The sequence below is a fragment of the Python bivittatus genome, unplaced genomic scaffold (assembly GCF_059951505.1).
Source record: "Python bivittatus isolate LINGU-HERP-01145 unplaced genomic scaffold, Pbiv_v1 ctg000610_np1212, whole genome shotgun sequence".
NCBI lineage: Eukaryota > Metazoa > Chordata > Lepidosauria > Squamata > Pythonidae > Python > Python bivittatus.
This window is the reverse complement of record NW_028277088.1, coordinates 27,657,168-27,676,635: the sequence shown is the minus strand read 5'-3', so window position 1 is coordinate 27,676,635 and position 19,468 is coordinate 27,657,168. Positions and strand designations below refer to the sequence as shown.

The following is a 19,468-nucleotide window of genomic DNA, read 5'->3' as shown; positions in this document are numbered from 1 at the left end:
AAATGAAAATAGAATATAATGTTAGATAAGATTTTCAATTCGTCTCTTTCACTTGTCTGAGAAAGTTAGAATAGTGGTTGAGCCCCTTGGAGTTCGTTTTTTGCTATTTGGGGTGCTTTGGTTCTGTTTTCAGTTATCTACTTTTTTCTTGATATACTTTGTTTTATTTTAAGAATTATCTGTAAGTTGCTCAGAGTTGCTAAGGGTGTGGGTATCCTCAAAATTGAAATCATAAATGATAAAAAGTGAGTTTCCATCCCTTACTCTTTCACAATCATACACAAAGTAATGAGCAAGTATTTGAGAGGGAAAAGATGTCATTAAAAACACACACACATACCCACTTTTCCAGCCATGATTCTTCTTGAAAAATAAAATATTTACCACAATTCCTATAAAATAACTAGACTTTTATAACTATAGCAAACAATACAATGAATATATTGTATATATTCATTCATTCATTCATTCTGCTAGTCATAAATGTGGCTTCAATCAACATTATCAATATTTTAGAAACTAGAGAGCTTCTCTTAACATACACAATTCTTCTAAGTCAGTAAATTTTCTGCATATTGAGAAATTATTATTGCTTAATTCAGTATTACCATACAGCCCATATGCTGTGAAATTGTTTAACATGTCACAGTATAAATATAGAAGAAGCATGTTTTACAACTGAAATGTATATTAGGAATCTTCACTGTTTCATTTTGCATGTCTACTTATGATTCCTTGCACTGTAATTCAAAAATTAGGTTGTGGTAACATCTATTAGATTTAAACATGAATCGTACATATGTTTCTTCAGTCACCAGTGTTGTGGACCAGGGCAGACACAGGAAAATCCATCCCAGGATTCCAGTCCCCATGATGAATGTAATATGTGGCCTTAGTTTCTAGTTAATGAATTCCTTTTCAGTCAACTTTAAATTATACTATTCACTTTTTTATTATTCCAGTTCATTGGCATAATTTTATGTTGTTATTCCATTTGATGGTAAGTTCAGAAATGGAAGCAAATAGCATTGCTGTGAAAGATGGAAGGAAAGCATTATGAGAGAAAATCTGTTTTATAGAAGTGTAAAAAAAATTAATCCTAATGGAATAGCCTTCCATCACCAACAATGGTCCATTAAGGACTGCTGTTACTAAATATCAGTTGAGTGATTTAGTCAGAAATAAAACAGAAAACTGGGGGGAAAGCTTCGTTTAAACTCTAGCAGCTTATAATATCCTAAAAGAGAATACAGTTGGGTGAACCTTCTGACAGGACCACTTGTCTCTGAAAGTAGATATGATCCATTTCAGCACTTTTATGTTTCCCTTCACCATCAGGCTGAAACAGGACATTTGCAGGAGTAGTTACTTATTGTGAAAATGTCAGTTTTCCTGCTGCTTTCACAGGAAAGAACCAGACTCTACTTTGAATCTGAGCAGAGCAAAAAGAAGTCACCTTCCTCAAACAGTGGCTGGTAGGATCTATTCTAAAAAAGAAGGGTGTGTGTGTGCTCAGAGCAGTAGGAGAGATCATCACTACCACTATCATTACTATCACTTCTTTTGCCTTGCAATTATCACCTGCCATTACCACAATTAAATAGCTATGTATTACTGCATGGTCATAATATTATTCCAAAAAGGCAACAGTGGTAGTGGTGACTTGTGTCATTCCAAGTGCATAGAGAAGGTGATATAAAATGCTATGCAGCACCAATTATCTTATTATCTAGTATGGATGATAAGGTCTTTGGGAGTAAACTGTGCAAGATTCCAACACCCCAACCAAATGGTTATACCAGTACATGCAGCTGGTTGCATTTAACTTTTACCATTGCTAACTTGATATCCTGTTTATGCGAGACTATCCTGCAATCAAAAAATATTCCCTGGTTATGTATCTGGTAAAAAAAAAATCCATCCACACTTAGGTCTCTCCATCTGTGCTCACAAGAGAAACTGTCCTATTTTCCCTAGGAAGCTACTCTCTGGCTGATGCTTTCACTCTATGAAATTGATTGTGAACAGGGAGAACTGCTCAGGAATGATTAAAAACACAAGGAAAAAGTGATATTTTCCCAACACTAGAACACTTTCTCCTGTGGTGGTGAGGGAGCAAAAAAAGGGGGGAAGGGGATGAGTGGGGGAGAACACCCTATCTTGAGTGTACAATAAGTAACTGTTGAAAAAAAGCCTGTAGGAATCCTTAGATGTGGTTTGTCTTTATGTGAATGTTGTCAGAAAAACGTAGTTTAACAAGAAGTACAATTCAAATGTGAGTTCTATTGATCCAGCATTTTTAGTTCCAGTATTTTTTCCCTAGGTAAAGGTCTGTTTATAGAGCACTGAAATATATAATGTTACTAGCAACCATTTGAAGTAAATGCCAAAATTGTTAGAAGTAATCTGAGAACAAGATCTATTTCTGTTAGTGGAAACATCCCTGATTTGTTCATATTGTTTGTGCCTGATGCGCAGCTATCTGATATTGCCCGGACAAACAGGAAGATATCAGGTTTAAATTTCTTAAATATCCAGCTAAAAGCAACGAATGGTCTGAGCACATTAAAATTCCATTTTCCGTTTACAAGTGTTTGCTTCAGATGACCCCCACTGATCTTAAATATATTTCTGTATCTGTAACTGAATAGAGGTTTTTCTGTACATCATGTTCTAATGATACTCTGGCCTTTCTCCAACAAGGCACTGAATAAAGCTATTTTTAAAATACAGAAAATGGGAACAGCTGCAGCAATCAGATTTGATAAAAACAGAGAACTCTCCTCCTCCTCCTCCTCCTCCTCTTCTTCTTCTTCTTCCTCCTCCTCCTCCTCCTCCTCCTCCCTCCCCAATTTCATCCAAGTGCAGAATTGATTCATAGAATAGCTTTTGTTCTTTTGCAGGATAGGAGGTAAAAAACTAATATAGGGATTATCCTTATAAAACAAATAATGTTTAAAATATAGCTTTAAATGATAGGAACCTTTTACATGCAGGCTTTAAAGACATTGCACTTCTAGTTTTTAGAATAACTATTAAAGGAAAGACATTTTTCCCAAGGTATACCAAAAGGTTTTCCATAATGATCTCCTAGAAGTGGAAGATAAGATCCTCTATTTCCCAGTGTTAACACTTCTGAAGTTGTTGTTGTTCTTAATGTTATTTGCATTGGAAAGAAGGATGGTTGGAAATCAAAGTACTTTGTCTTATGTTTTCTTCAGCATTAATCAGGAACTGTGCTTTTTTAAGGGGCAGGGGGAAGTCACTTAACTCACTTATGACAGCACTTGTTGTAAAGATCCTTTCTGTGTGCCTTAAAATTTGTCTCAAAATCACATGAAATTAATAAGGTTTCTTTCAGTTAATATAAATAAAGAGATGCTTAGGTTCCACCTGTGACTCTTTAAAGATGTTCTTGAGATTCCTTCCAGCTGCTTGGTATGCCTTTTGAAAAACAGAACTGGAGTTTTAAATCTGCATGTCTTAGGGACTTAAAAGAAACCCCACAGATTAACTTCCTGTGATTCTTGTGTTATATATGATGTAAGAAGAACCCCAACAATTGAGACAAAGTCCTGCAGGTTTTGCTTTCCATGAAAGTCATCCAGTTGCCTTTGGGAAGTCCATAAGCAAAGAAAGAAAGAGTTGGCTTCCTCCCACTGCTACTCTGCAGCAGCTAATATTTCATGGCATCCTTCCTTCTAGATGGGAGATTCCCAATATTTAGCTGATACCCATTACCCTTCATTCACTGCTTGAAAGTCATTTTCATTGATTGCATCCTTCTGTGGCAACATATTTGATAAATAGCTTATGAGTTGTGTGTAGGGATTAATCAGGCATCTTACATATTTTACATGAAATACCTTGAAGGAGTCACAAGTGTGGCCCAGTTCTCAGCTGCCTAATAGACAAGGAGCAGACCTTTCCTCTTTTTTTTTTTTTTGCTAGCTGCAGAGGAGGCGGCCATAAGTGCTCAGTACAAAAGTCTTCTCTGTATTGTTAGTAAACTAGATAAGTTTCTCACAAAGGGGTGCTTGCACCAACAAATACCTAGTGGCAGATTTGGAAAAAAAATCTGAATTAGGGCTGCTGTTTAAAATCAAAGACGTAATCTTTCAAGAAGCCACAATCTCACTTGAAACCAGGGATTCATAAGATTGCTTTTATGTATGTCCTTTCAATATTCAGCTCTTGAATATTTGCTATGTATGTATCTTTCTGAATCTTTCCAGATCAGCCCTCTCTATTGACCTGGATAGCACTGGAAAAGTCTGTTGTATATACTTTATTGTATAGATATTAAAGCATAGATGACAATTGCACTATTGTATAGGCCTTCTAATAATTTTGTAGGAAAAAATATTTCCTATAGACTCCAGGATCAAAGATTAGTAATAACCTGTTCACCAAATCTAATGAATTTATATTAACAACTCTACAGGTAAATAATCAAGATCATTTAGCATGGAGATTGGTTACTCCTTTAATATAGATTGATGCCACTTTTGTATTCCCTGTATTATACTTTTCTTACACTTTCCTAAAGTCCTTATAAACATAGTGGGGATTTTCCTAATTCATATTATGAATACAAATCCAATATTTACTCCAGATAAACTTATCTGAATTAAATTGCTCTTATTTTACACAAAAAGAATCAGAATGCTATAGTATCTTAGATTCACAACTACAGCTGTTTTACACATGCCTACATCACCACCGTGTCTTATTTGCCAGTTGCTCAGAGTGTCTTTAAAGAAGAGTTGGGAAATTGTGCTCTACAAATGCTGAACAGTTCCTATTAGCCCCAAACATATCACCAATTCAGTGATGATAATTCTAATCCAACATCTGGAGGTCCAGAGGTTTCCCAGATCCAGTTTATTTAGTTAATATTAACTAAAAAAAGAATTTAAAAATGCAACTGTCTAAGCTTACAATAGATACCATTGCTCCTATTAAATCAACTTGAAAATGTTATCTTCTAAAACTGGACAGTTGACAATGCAACATCAGTTGGCCATTTATTTTTATACGCAAGCACAAACACATTTGTTACTGATAGTGATAGTTCACATTAGAGCATACAAGTCCATGACATTAAACATGTCTTTGGCACCCAAAACAGCTAAAACAGTTCCTGTCTCTGTATATTGTATATTTCTGTCTTCCTGCAGATTGCAAAACTGTATTACTGAGGTGGTGGTGGTCTAAAATAATTAAATAAATAAAACATTCCAAAGAGACATCGGTGATTAGGACATATTGCAGAGCACTCACCCCAATGCATTTCCAAGGATCCTCTGTCTTTAAGCCAGATCTCAAATTCTCCATTCTGTATTTTGTAACTGGAACTCAAACTTTTTCCCCAGCGTAATGATGACCAAGTTTTAATTACATTTAGGAGTCATGTATCCTCATCACTCCAAAGACAAACTGCCAAGAGGGAGAGATTTACAACCAACCAATGATATTTTTTATGTAAATGTACTTGACTAAGTGCAATAACCCTAAATTCTAATAGAGACTTTCAATCTCTTGCCAGGTCTGCAATACTTATATATGGCCAAGATGAATTGAGTATTTACAAAACAGCTCCATTATAGAGGAACAATCCTCCATGTGTAAATCACTATTTCTAATCATAGTACTACTGGGTTCCTTTTCACCTCTGCCCTTGTTTATTTTCTTTGATTTATATTCATAGAAAAAATGTTTAAATGTAGTATTCTATTTAACAGTGCATTGGTCCAATAATGCTTTTCAGGATAGACTTCCAAAAAGCTCTTGGGTTTCTTAAATATTTTATCACCGTCTTGAGCATACAATAAGAACAGGGGCACTGCAAACACAAATAAGGATTGTCTAGATTTCACTTTGTCTTTTTAATTGCTCAAACAGCCTGAGCAGGAGAAATGAAAAAAAAGTCCTCCTGGTGACTTTATTCTTCTCTCCACCCTGCTGTAGACACACTTTAGACATAAGGGCAAAGGGTCAGGTGCCCCTTTACATACTATTTGCAAGCAGCTGACATCAGCAGTTACTGTGTGAGCAGCTTTGTTTATCCATAGCACTAATCTGAAGGTACACGTGAAGTACTTTGGCTGGTGGAAGAGGGCAGAGCAGCATGGGGCTATGCAAACATTCCCACATGGTCTCTAATAGGTCATTCACGCAGAAAACAAGCAAAAGGCTTCATGTCATGGACAAGCTTCCATGTACAGCCAACTGGCTGTCAAGAATCTCAGGGCATAGTAAAATCGTAATGGGAATGGGTATAAAAGTGTCTGGACTGAATCATTGCTATCATGCTTTTAGAATATTATTTCAACAATAGATGTAGAGAGAGAAAAGGAAAAGGAAAAGGAAAAGGAAAAGGAAAAGGAAAAGGAAAAGGAAAAGGAAAAGGAAAAGGAAAAGGAAAAGGAAAAGGAAGGTTTGGTTGCTATTCTTAAATATCTGGGAAAATTGAGGCAGGGCACAGTTCTAGAAAAATGTGTTTTTCCTCATTTCAATTCATTCTTCATTAAATCTAGATTAATGTAATATTTTATATTCAGGGTTCTGCCAACTATTTATTTGTACAGTTTATTTCCCACATCTTTTTGATGAATCCCATTTCAAAGAACGATGTCTTAACCGAAAGGATGGACATGAAAATGGTCAAAGGTGTAAACAATAAATCTAACAGGAAAGATTGAAGGTATCTTTAGATTACTAAAGAAAAGACTGACCTGATAGATGAAATTCAGGTATCAAACCAAGTAGGTTAAGGGCTGTAGAGGCCAAGAGCTATTTTTATAAAGTGCAAAAATTATCTAATGGTTAGATATTTCATTTGAACTTCAGAAGGAAGTTCTGCTAGACAAAAGTGAGTTTTAACAATAAAACAGTGTCAGTGAAACCAGTTACGTTAGGGAAGTGGGTTCTCGATAGCCACAAATTAGGGGCACACAAGCCCAATTTTCATTACTGGGACAGAGTCTAGACTAGATTGCTTACAAAGCTCCTTTACTGTAATGGTTTTTAAGAGATCTCTGGCAAGGGAGACACCACATAATTGTCATTCATTAGGAGAAGGAGTAGACAGCAGCATGCCAACCTACACCATGAATAATATATTGTATGGGATGAATGCTTATTTCAGTAAGGCTAAGCAATTTCTTCTTTTTTCCCTTAAACTAAAGCATCCCTGATCCTCCCCTTTGCAAATGAGAACCTCTGTTCAGAGATGTTCAAGTGATGATGATTGCCTGCCAATCATATGGCTGGTATAGCCACTCATTGAAAAAAGGGAAAAGTGGGACCAATCTTCTCCAGCCTATCTAAGCAAGCAAAAGCTAAAAAAAATGAACAGGTCACTCGTACATATGGATGTAATCAAGGTGGCAAGCAGCACATGGAATGTTACTCCCATCTATATTGCTTGCTCCTAAGAAAACTGAGTGATTTTCTGTAATACAGGAGTGAGTAATCTTTTGGGCCTTATAGTTTTATAAACTGTGGAATCAGCATAGAGCCTGTGCTGAGTGGGGCAGCCCTCATAAATCTAAATTATCAATCAGCGCCTTCAGAGGCCAAATCTACATGAGCAGATATACAAACTGACATCTCATTTGCATCACGTGAAAGGTGATTTCTTCAGCCTGCTGATCAGCTAGTCAAAAGCTGTTGGACACCACAGATAAGGGAAGGCAGGACTTTAAATGGACTGGTTTCCAAGGACTATGTATGACCATCACATTGCCCACACTTGCTCCTTTTTTTTTTTTTTCAAAAGAAGTTTTGCTGTGCCAGATTAAAGTTTGAATATTATTCATATGAAGTTCTAAGTGCTTTGGTTTTGCTGATCTTAATGCATCAACACTAAGTCTGCCTCTGGATGTTTGTAGTAGTTCTCCTTCCTCCACATATGATTTTGGTGTGGGGTGTGAGAAAATTTCAATCCTTCAAGAGTATCAAGAGATACTTCATCCTTGTTTCTGGATGGGGTCACATTCCCCTGGCTTTACCTAGTTGGACTCTTTCACCTCACACTGCATGGGGATACCTTGAAGACCATTTGTAGGCTACAGCTGGTCCAGAATGCAACAACTCAGGTAGTTAAGGGAACCCCCTATTCTCCTGGATGAGATCACTACTGTAAGAGCTATACTGGTTGCCTGTTTGCTTCTAGGTGCAATTCAAGGCTCATCTTTAAGGTCCTAATTGTTTCTGGATCTAGTATCTGCAGGGGTACCCTCTCCCAGTGATTTCTGCCTGTCCAATAAAATCTAGTAGGGATGGTACCCTTTGAGCCCCATCAATGAAGGAGTATTCCATCAAGGCAAAGCCTTTTCCCTTGTTGTCCCTCTCCTTTAGAACAGTGCTCTCCACCTGAGGTCAGATCACCCCCACCCTGTTAGCATTTAGGAAAGCTGATAAGACTTGGCTATTTTGGAAGGCCTTTGGGGACTGATAGAATGGTGGGTTCCCACCCTACAGTAAGTGATTGGTTGCTACTGAGATTGTAATTGCTCAGCATGATGATCATCGGTATTATTTATTTTGGTATATTATACAATGTTTTAGTGTTTTAATATTTTGTTGTGTCATGGTATTGGAGTGTACATCACTTAAACTAATCTGCAACTGAAGCAACTAATAAGGAAATAAATTAATGAATTAAGGAAATAAATTAATTAATAAAATTATATAATAAATCCGCATAATTACAGCTTTGTGTGAGATGGGCAGCTATATAAATCTGACATATAAATAAATAAAATAAATAGAGCAGGCAGCATCAATTACCAATCTACCCTCCAAAGACCCACCGGAAGAGAATGGTCTTCAAATATTTCCTGAATGAAAGCAATGACTCTGCCATCCTATCCTCAGAGAGGGTTCCAGTAATGACCTCCATATCCCCATACCCTGAACCATCTTGAGAGGTAGGACTGTGGAGTCCTTGGTGCTGTCTGAGCTTGGTTGTCTGTTTGCTGATGTTTCATTACCCATTTATTTACATTACTGTTTATTTACTGTGAAATAAACAAAGATTTTTCATTGATCTTAAAAAATACATTGGGATTTCCACTTCTCATACCATCTCTGTCTATACTAAACAATATAGCTGATTATAGATGGGTAGCAAATTTGGTTAGTTTTTATAGTTGGAAGAATATTTTCTAAGAAAATGTGTATTAACAACCAATCTATGAAACATGAATGTTAAGCAAAAACTATTAATGAACATGAAATAAAATGTTTTTGTTCCTTATCCATCTGTTCTTGGCAACAAGTTTAAGCAAAAGTAGAGTAACAAAAAGTGTTGGGTGTGTGTGTTTTAACTTAGTACTTTTCAGAATCAGTGATCATATATCTGGGTTCATGAATCACATTTAATCATACAGCATGAATTTACATATCATCCTATGCTGATATGTGGTTGGTTAGTCTGTGGTTCAATAGATTGTGCCAAGACAGCTTTTTAGAAATAACTTTTACCAAGTTCAGTATATTTATTCCTGGCCTGCTATGTATAAGCTTTCAGTCTGATGCTCCAGTCTTGTACTAGGTTATATAGGCATAGGTCTCACTTAACTCAGTATAATTTATTCCTGAGTAGTTAAATATAAAACTTTAAAACTTCATGTTAAAGCCTGTTTTCTAAAGAAACAGAAGTCACTGGGATATAATCCTTAATAAAGACACTTGGGTATGCAATTTACTTGTGAATACAGTGAGACTTCCTTTTGAATAAGCATGTGTAGGGTTTAGCTACAATGGCATGTTCCAGTTTCTTGGCTATTTGAAGGGCAGAATGCAGTGGGCATGCAGTGTGCCTTGCTAATCCAAATACACTAAGGTCTTTCCAATGGATGGATGGACAGATAGTGATATATCCCACCTGACGTAATGTACGTAGTTTAGAAGACAACATTTATTACATTCCCATTACATGTATATGAAGAATGATTTAAAATCCATCTATTAACCATATCTGTAACAGTTTGATTCTGATTTGAGATCCTGATTAATAAATGGTTATTAAATCATAATTTTCAGTCAGGACATAGTAGGAAATTGAAGGAAAGCAGTTCAGAGTGAAGACAATGCAATCGGCCATTACATAGGGATCGTGCTCATTCTCAGCTCAGGAAGCTTTACATTCAGAACAAACCCCTTTTCTCTTTTCATCCAGTTCAGGTGACTTTTCAGATTAGCATATTGTGCTAATTTTTCAATCTTAATGTTTTCTTTTACTCTTTTTTTTTCTTTTGCAGTTTGAACATATGCTTTGCTTATTATGGTTTCTTTGATTATATTTGTGGAAAGGTAGCAATATAAAGATTGTAGTATTTTTTTTAAATTATAAACCAAGAACATAGCTTTGTTAAAAACAGCTTTCCTTCTATTTTAATTGCCCCAAGATTGATTTCTTGAATGACATGCTAGAATATTCCAAGACCAAATTCTTCTCATTCCAATATATTCTTCAAAGAAGTTGTTACTGAAAAATGGTAATACTTTGGCAAGAACTGTTGATTGGTTTCCAGTTTATATGTAGATATATTTACTGAGAAGGCAGGAAAGTAAGACAAGAGAGTGCTATTTGCATTAGCATTCACGCTTCTTCCACAGTTTTTCATTAGAGCTGTGCATTTGTTTTCAGACCTGAGTGATCAGCTGGTAGAAGTGGTTGGCCTGGAAGGAGCCATGGAAATGGGGCAAATATATACAGGACTGAAAAGTGCAGGAAGACGTCTTTCTCAGTGTTCTTCTGTTATCATTAGGTAAGAACCATCTTTCCCCTGAAAAACTTTTTCCCTGCCTTTATCAATCAGGAAAGGTTGCATCAGCTTCACCAACTACAAGTAATACATTTGTAGAACTCAGTATTATGAAAAGTACTAATTAGTAGTTTAGATGTTTTTAAATGAGGTTTTAAGGAAATCATGAAAGATAGTCTCAGTGGTTGATTCAGAAGTAATATGTCATTGACTATCAAATGGCAAGCAACTGTGGAAAAGAATTATCTCAGAACATTTTGGGTTGGACAAAATGAAAAGCACCATACTGGGATAGACCTTTGATCTGATACAACTTGTCTTGCTTACATTCTTATGTCAAATCAGTTGTTTGGCACTCCAAAAATATGTAATATGACAACACCATTGAATGTTTGAGATATAACCTTTTCTGCTGTAGTGAGATCAGCATGTGTTTGTCATCATCGTATGGCAGGTTGGTTTTGACTGGTCAATATGTCCTATCCAACCTATTAATTGCATAACTCAGTTGTAATAAGTTCAGAACTAAGGATAAATAAGATTCAAGGCAGAAAAAGCTAATGGGAAAAGAGGCACAAGATAGGTGGAAATGTCTGAAAAAAGAAGAGTGAAACAGTTCTAGTGAGAAAAAAAATAGGGGACATGAGAAGAGGCAATATGGCTACGCAAAAAGGTTAGTGGAAATACAAAAATGAAACAGGACACAAAAGGGAGATGGAAAATTGCGCAAGTCACCAAAGAAAAATGCATACAGGTATTCATAATCTGTCAAGGTTCCATCAGGAAAGCTAAAATGCTGAATGGCATTACATTAACAAAGATGCAAAGGACAACAAACAGCACTTCTTCTGATATGTTCAAAACAGAAAGAGAAGAGAAAATAATGTATAGCGGCTGCTCTAAAGAAGGCAAAAGGGTAATAGACAACAAAGAAAAAGCAAGATCACTTACTTTAACATTTTGATTCTGAGAAGAGGATAGGCCATAATGAAGAGCAAGTTACAGCCTGAGAGTGATGGAAATATAGTTAAGGAATATCTGTCATCATCTTTGGATGAGTTCATATCTTCACAACCAAATCTGTTACATCCCAGAGTACATTTTCAGATGCTGTGACATAATATGTCTAGATTTCAGTAAAGTCTGAGCATTTAAGAGATTCTGAGAGGTAAGGTAGTTAAATATGGTATAGATGGCATGTCTACTAGGAAGATCCACAGCAGGAATCCAACTCAAGATGGGTACCAGAAGATTCAGTCTTGGGCTTTGTACTCTTCCAGATTTTCCTTAATGACTTGGATTAAAAGATGGAAGGAATTTGATTTGCACAGATAAACCTGGTTATGATAGTTAATACTAAAACAAAACCATTCAAAATGATCTCAGTAAATTATGGAAGTGGGCTGAAATTAATAGAATAAAATGTAATAAACAGAGTTATTCATTTAAGAAAAATATATTAAATGCATAGAAGTATGATGTGAGGTATCTGGCTTAGTTCCAATATGTGTGAAAAGGATCTTGTAATTGAAGTTAATCACAAGCTGAATGTGAATACGTAGTGTAATATGGCTGCTAAAAAGATAACTGAATGTTAAGGTGAATCAATAAAACTATTGTTTCCAAATCACAGGAAATAATAGTTTCACTATATTCTGCTTTGGTCAGATCCCATCATGAATATTGTGTTCCATTCTACACATCTCTACAGAAACATTTCAAAAAGGTCAGAAAAGGGCAATGAGGATGACCAGGAGACTGAAAATTAAGTTTACAGGGAGAGATTGGGGAATTTGATATGTTTAGCTTGAAAAAAATAAAGATGACTAAAAGGTGAAACAGAGCACTTTTCAAGTACCTGAAAAATGTTGTATGGAAGGAGGGCAAGACTTGTGTTCTATCATCCTAGCTACATTACATAGGGTAAAGAATTTAAGTTATAGGAAGACAAATTCCAGGAGAATTTTGGGATAATTGTTATAATGGTAAGAGCAATTCAACAGTGGAATCAATTTGCATGGGAAGTGGTGAGTTTTTTTCATTAGTTATATTCAAACATGAACTGGGATGTAATCTGCTAGGGATGCTTTAATCTGGATTCCTGTTGTTGAGTAGAGGGTTGAATTTAGTGTCCTAAATAGTTCTTTCCAACTCTATGATTCTTTAATTCTGTGAATGATTTGACAAATGTGTTGGCTCACATGCCTCCTGGAGACATGCCTATTGGAGACCTGTTGAAACAATCAAATTGCTAATTTACCATATGGCAAAGTTAACTAAGACCAACTCTAGCCAAAATTGTTACATCAATCACACTTATATTTTATTTTTAAAAAATAGCAAATTATGGACTTATTGTGGACTTGAAATACTATATGTTAAAAAAGTTATTATGCCTTATTTTTCAACTGTGATAGATTGTAAAGTTAGAATGTACTATTTTACATGTGAGAACATGCACTTGATTTATTTTCTTTGTCATTCCTATACATTATGCTTTAGGACAAGCAAATCTCTGCCCATGCAGATTGATGGAGAGCCATGGATGCAAACACCTTGTACAGTAAGTATATCTTGATCAGTATATGAAATAGGCTGGTCAAAACAATAAAACTAGTGCTTGTTCTATGATCCTGAAGTCTTGCTCATATATTTCAGTAAGAATTATTTATGCAGTACAATGTACAACTGTATTCATTACTTCCTTATGTATGATTCAGTACATATAAGCTTTCAGTTCACTTTGATGAAAAAAAATGCTCACTAAATATTTCTGGCCATTCAGGCTTTCTAACTGATTTTATGCAAACCCATTCAAGACTCTGAAAGACTTTGTCAGGCTTTGATTAAATAATCAAGGAAATGTAATCATGATGCAGAGAGGATGGGAGATGTCTCTTTTCTAATGTACTCTCTAGAGAAGAAATAGGAAATCTGATTAAATCCATTAGAACCAATTCACACATTACACCCAAGTTTGTCACCAAGTGTTCACTCAAAAGGGAACTGAATGCAATCACAGATGGATGCATTTGTATGTTGATAATTTCAAATTGATGTTCCACCTTTATTTTAAAAAGAACACTGAAGAAAGATAACAAGATGGTTAAAATAACAAAATGTCAAGTAGTTAATCAAAAAAAAAAGATAATAAGCTCCAAATAATTGGAAACACTTTAAAGAAAAAGGAGAGCAAACAATAAAATTTCAGACGAGCAAACAACTGAATTCACCATGGAAACATCAACAACCAGGCAAAGGAAAACCCACATGATGGGTTTTCTGAACAGGAAGATCCATGGCCTTGGTGTGGCTCTTGAGACAGTCTTTTCCATACCACAGCCAATCACATCTCTGAAAGTGGGATGTGAAGAACCACCTTAAATAAATGAATGAGCAACATTATATAGGATCAAGTAATCATTTAGCTACATGTGTTTGCAAGCATGCTTTTTAAATGATCATACTATAGGTTTTTAAGTGTACTGTTTGAAAGATTTCTATGCCATCTTACAGCCAGTTGATATACAAGTTAGTGTAAAAGAATTCCCTAAGAAAGCATGAATTACCATTAAATAAACTTTCAAGTAGAATATCAGTAAGCCATTATTGGGGGGGGGGGGGAACAGGAGATAAAAGCACCAATAGCTAATTCAGTGTGCCCAATAAACCAATTACAGACAAAAATCACATAGATAAGCATAGGGAAACAAGCAAATAATTTAATGAAAGCAACAGAATTAGAAACTAATAGTCCAAATAAACTGAACAGATGTTGGTCTCATCTATCTATCTACTATCCATCCATCCATCCATCCATCCATCCATCCATCCATCTTTCTATCTAACATCTAGGGATATCTTTTAATGGTCTAGGTGCAACTGCAGAGAAGTCCCTCTCTCCAGTTGCTGTACATTACATTCTGTAGGAAAGAACAGATTAGGAAAAATTATCAGCTCCTTCCATTAACCTGATCAAAATAGGACTTTGAAACTTACTTTGGTGTTTGGTTTGGTCAGTTTTGGAAGGCAGGAACATATCCATTCACAAAGGATATTTAGCTACTGATTCCCCATTGTGTATGACTGAATGATTGTTTTCTGTTGAGTAAGCTGACAGTATATGAGGAATATAAGGTAACAAGTTCCAGAGAACTTTACACAGTGATTAAACAGGGTCAGCAAACAGGAATTTGCCAGGGTCAGCAAGAATTTAATGGGAAATCTCTAGTAGATTTTCTCTGCAAGTACGTACTTAAAGTAACCTGAGAGCCAAAAAGGAAAAGAAGAAACAAGGAAAAGAAGAAACCGAAGTATCTTAAGAAACAAAAAGTGGAGATGAATTTGCAGTCATGTCTTGTACTGCTTGTGGCATGTTTGTGTTCCTGCCTCAAAACAACCAGGCCTATATCTGTGGCATGTGGATGAAAATAAAATCAGAGGATTTGAGAAGTGAGTAGACACATTTCTCATAATAGAGATTTAAGGTTTATCAAATCAAACAAAGGGAGTGCTACAAGGAAGCAATTTTCCATAAGGAAAATAATCAAAGGAACAAGCTCAATCACAAGAGTGACAACTAGAAGCAAGAGACATAGAAGCGATTCTACACCATTAACTGAGAAAAAGTCTCAAGCCCTACTGAAGAAGGCTCTGAAGCTTCAAGGGAAGAAACAGAAACACTGTGGAACAGAAGAGATCACGGTGGGTTGGTGACTCATGATGACACAAAATAAAAACCAATCTGTTGTGCTCCAGGAGCAAGGAGAAAAGATGTGACTTCCGAGATTTATCAAATCTATTGACAATTATTTCTTTCTGTTTATCCACGTGGGGACAAGTTATACTGCAAAGAACACCCATACCATCTCACAATGTAATCTGAATATCTAGTAAGGAAGCTCAAGAAGATGGTGTTGTCATTCAGGCTTACTTTCATGACAGAGAAGTGGAAGGGGAAAGAAGGGTGACTTGCTATGTAGATGTATCCGTGGAAGACAGCTGAGTTTTTGGCATAAGGAGGAGTGCTAGAATGCTGCTCATGAGGAAGTTCCTGAGTCAAACTAATTGATTGAAAGAGCTTGTATTTTAAATGAAAGTATAATAGTTTGATGCATCAGGTCCAAAGCACAGAGCAGGGCTTTGTGTGGAGAACGATATCCTGTTCCTTTGTGCTTTGCATAGTAGGACTACACGGTCTTCCTAGGAAGGAATGACTCGTATGGGAACACATACCTAGCTGTGCTCAAGCAATTCCTATCCAAACTCATGCATCTTATTTAGTAGTTAATAACTCATCTGCCTACATTTGAGGTTTGTCACTCTGCTGTTTAGCTGGGTGTTATTTCAGAGTTCCCTTCACTAAACTGCATACACCTTTTTTGTTTACCTATGCACATTTTTTGTTTTATTTTACAAGTTTCTGTTTTTATTTTCTTTGGGGTTCTTTTCTTTTCGTATAATTGACAATACAATTTACTGCTTGTGTGCTTTCTGCACCTTAGACAACTATACTGAGATGTAATCACCTATCTTTCCAGTTCAGACTGTAAAAAAAGAATTAGTTGTGACTAATTGCCAATTAATTTGTAGTGGTTAAAGGTGGGGGAGGGGCCAAAATAATTGCACCTACTAATTAAAATTTAAAATATTCCAAAGTGTCATCTTTAGGTGTCTGTGGAATACATAATTTCCATTTTGGTTCAGTGCTGGATCCTGTAACAACCCTGAGCTTGACAGCTTTATTAATTTAAAGGCTCAGCAATACCTATTAGTATAAAACATGAAAAAATGTCATTAATCATTTATTTTAATTTTGCAGCTCTGTCATTTTCTCAGTATGTTTAAAAATTATGATGACACCACCATGTTTTCCAATTTACCTGTGTGAAGGGGAAATGGATCACACTATTTAAGGGTGATACTAGAGTACATTATTAAAGCTTAATTAATGCCAAACTAATTATATTTAATTTCAGTTGGTGCAATGATACTGCTAAGAAATTGTTTTAAGAATTTTTAAAAAATGATATTCCAAAGCACTGTGGTGGTTCACTGGGCAAGGCCAGGCTTATATAGAGTGTAAACAAAGACAGGAATGTTGGTGTAATTTAAAAACTTACAAATCCCCGCAAATGTGCTTTATATTTAATAGGTCTGAACAAATTCTTTGACACCTGCAGGTGTGCATGTGAAATTCTTCTTTTCAGATCGCTAAAGCCACCACATGTTTTTCTAGACTGGCATACACTGACAACGGACAAGGTTCCCGGGCAGCTTTGAGCCCTAAGAAAGACAGGGCTGTGTTTAATGATCTGAAAAGAGGTGCTCTTATGGGCTCCTCTACATTATCAATTTAAGGTTCTCAATTATTGTTCCTCTGTACCTTTAAGGTCCTGAGCCTTTACATTTGAACAATCTTCAAAAATAATCTTTAAAAAGTGTACATTTTTCTCCAACGGGGTCATGCCCTTCATGGCATTTCATAGATGCCTCCAAGCTCATCTTTCTCTTGTTACTCCGTTTGGTTGTTAGACTTTTTTTTTTTTTAGCCTTTCCTTTGAATTTATCCTCCATATGGACCAATAGTGTTTCCAATGGCATCAATAAGTTACTCTTTAGGACAGGCAAAAAGAGTTGCCCTTCAGTGACCCAGTTTGTTTAGTAGTCAAAGGAAAGGAAACAGGCGATTCTGTCCATTGATGATGGCCTTAATGCTTCAACAATTTTTCCTTTAATATTTCCTATCATTGTCACTGCATTGCTCAATTCAGATGTCATTTCAAACTGAGAATAAAAAAAATGTAATGGCTGGATTCATTGATAACATAGAGCCATGGCTTGTTAAATAAACAAAATTGATCTGTTGATAATCATTTTTTTCCCTAAATGCCAGCCAAATACAAGAAATTAGAAGCAGAATCCAAAGAAGGGCATACCCACTTACATTACTTAAAGAACTCTCAAATATTTCTCAAACATTTCTTCCCTGCAGCTCATTTGGGACTTTTCAAATACACTTCTGATAGGGCATGAAGATTTACAACAGAAATGCATAACTTCCTTTGGTCTTAGTGCTGCACCAGGCATGTTGAGAGCTACAGTTCAAAAGTAGTCTAGGCCAGAGCTAAAATGAACCCATGCAAGCCTTTTGTCCTTCAAAATCCCCCCAAGCTTTCAAAAGCACCAAAAGCGAGTTGAATTTTTAGCACTGCCCACTCTGGACAGTTTGTACATCATAAAAATGTGCTTTTGGACCATGGACTCTGTGCAGCCACAAGCCATACACTGTAGTCTCCTGGTCTATAGTCTGGAGAGGAACTAAGAAAGTGAAAACTTTCAAGTAGCTGAGAAAGGAGGCTCTTTGGATCTAAGCTATGTTTTGCATTAAGTTTGCAAACCAATAGTTAATATAGAATGCTAGTTTGGATACCTGAATTGTGAATTTCTCATTCTGGAATTCATTCCACAATATAAGATGAGATCTATAGTTGTGCCATTCCGTATCTAATAGTGTGCTCTGGATTAAGCAGTTAATGGATGAACTCACCCATGCTTTAAAAAAATATCCAGATAAGGGTAGTTTGGGGACATGGTTAGCATCTAAATATACCTATACAAAAATATAGTTGTACACAATCACATAAACATCCATTCTCATACTAAGGTCTCTCTCAGATACACAAAAGTTGTCCTGCAGGGCTTGTAGGAAGAACTGTTAACCATTTTTTTTTTTGTCTGCGCTCAGTCATTGCTGACCCTGCAGTGACTGCTTGGACGAGTCCTTGCAGTTTTCAAGGCAACTGTTTTTCGGAAGTGGTTTGCCAGAGCCTCCTTCCTAGGACAGAGCCCAGCTGGCGAGCGCAGGAGGCGGGGTTTCCGTTGCTTCGTGTCCTTTTCGGGCGCGCGCGGTTTTTTGCGCTTACTGGCAACTGCTCCCAACTCCTTTTTTGCAAGGCGCCGCCAGCATTTTTCCTCTCACCAGAGTGAGAGTCCCCATTTATCTACTCACGTAAGTTTTCGAACTGTTGGGTTGACAGGAACTGGGGAGGAAACAGGAGCTCACCCTGTTTAACGCGAAGGCTGGACTCGAACCGCTGAAGCGTTGACCATTTCTGGCCGGCAACTTTCAGCGTCATTAAGCCGCTGCGCCACCGCATCCCCCCCTGTTAACCATAGTCCTCCTTAATTGTTTTACTGGGCAGGGGAAGAAAGGTGACTTTAACTTCATTTTCTCTTTCAAATAATTCTCACCACAATTTTGCTGTAGAAATGTACACAGGGATAGCTTTCCGAATGGACCGTTTTCAGCACACTCATGAGCTAGTCTGCCTGAAAAGTTTGTATTTCCCAGATCAGAGTATGAACCAGAACAGAGCCTTTGAAATGTTTACTTTTCAGGATTTTGTGTTGCAATTTTCCAAATGTATGTAGAAAGATATATATTTTTTAAAAATATGCAGAGGATGTATACAGCAGTGAAAATACATTAACAACCTTTGTACAACAACTTAAAATGTGTGTGTAGGCAAAATGCATACTAAAACGCATCTTTTAGGACAAATACATAGGAAAATCCACACCATTTTTCTTGTACATTTCTTAAAAAGCTACAATTGTAATAAAACAAGTTAAGGATTAGAAAAACAGAGAAAAATCAAAATTGATCATTTGTTAAACATAGAAGTGTG

At 36.3% G+C, this 19,468-nt stretch overlaps 1 protein-coding gene across 1 annotated transcript in view; it reads left to right on the top strand.

Annotated features, from left to right (window-relative positions):
* Window positions 1-19,468, top strand: part of DGKB (diacylglycerol kinase beta) — a 302,803-nt gene that overhangs the window by 278,341 nt on the left and 4,994 nt on the right. Inside the window, exons 24-25 of the mRNA XM_088150655.1 lie at window positions 10,661-10,781; window positions 13,281-13,341. Of these exons, the coding sequence (XP_088006781.1) occupies window positions 10,661-10,781; window positions 13,281-13,341 (182 nt within the window). The remainder of the gene's footprint in view (window positions 1-10,660; window positions 10,782-13,280; window positions 13,342-19,468) is intronic.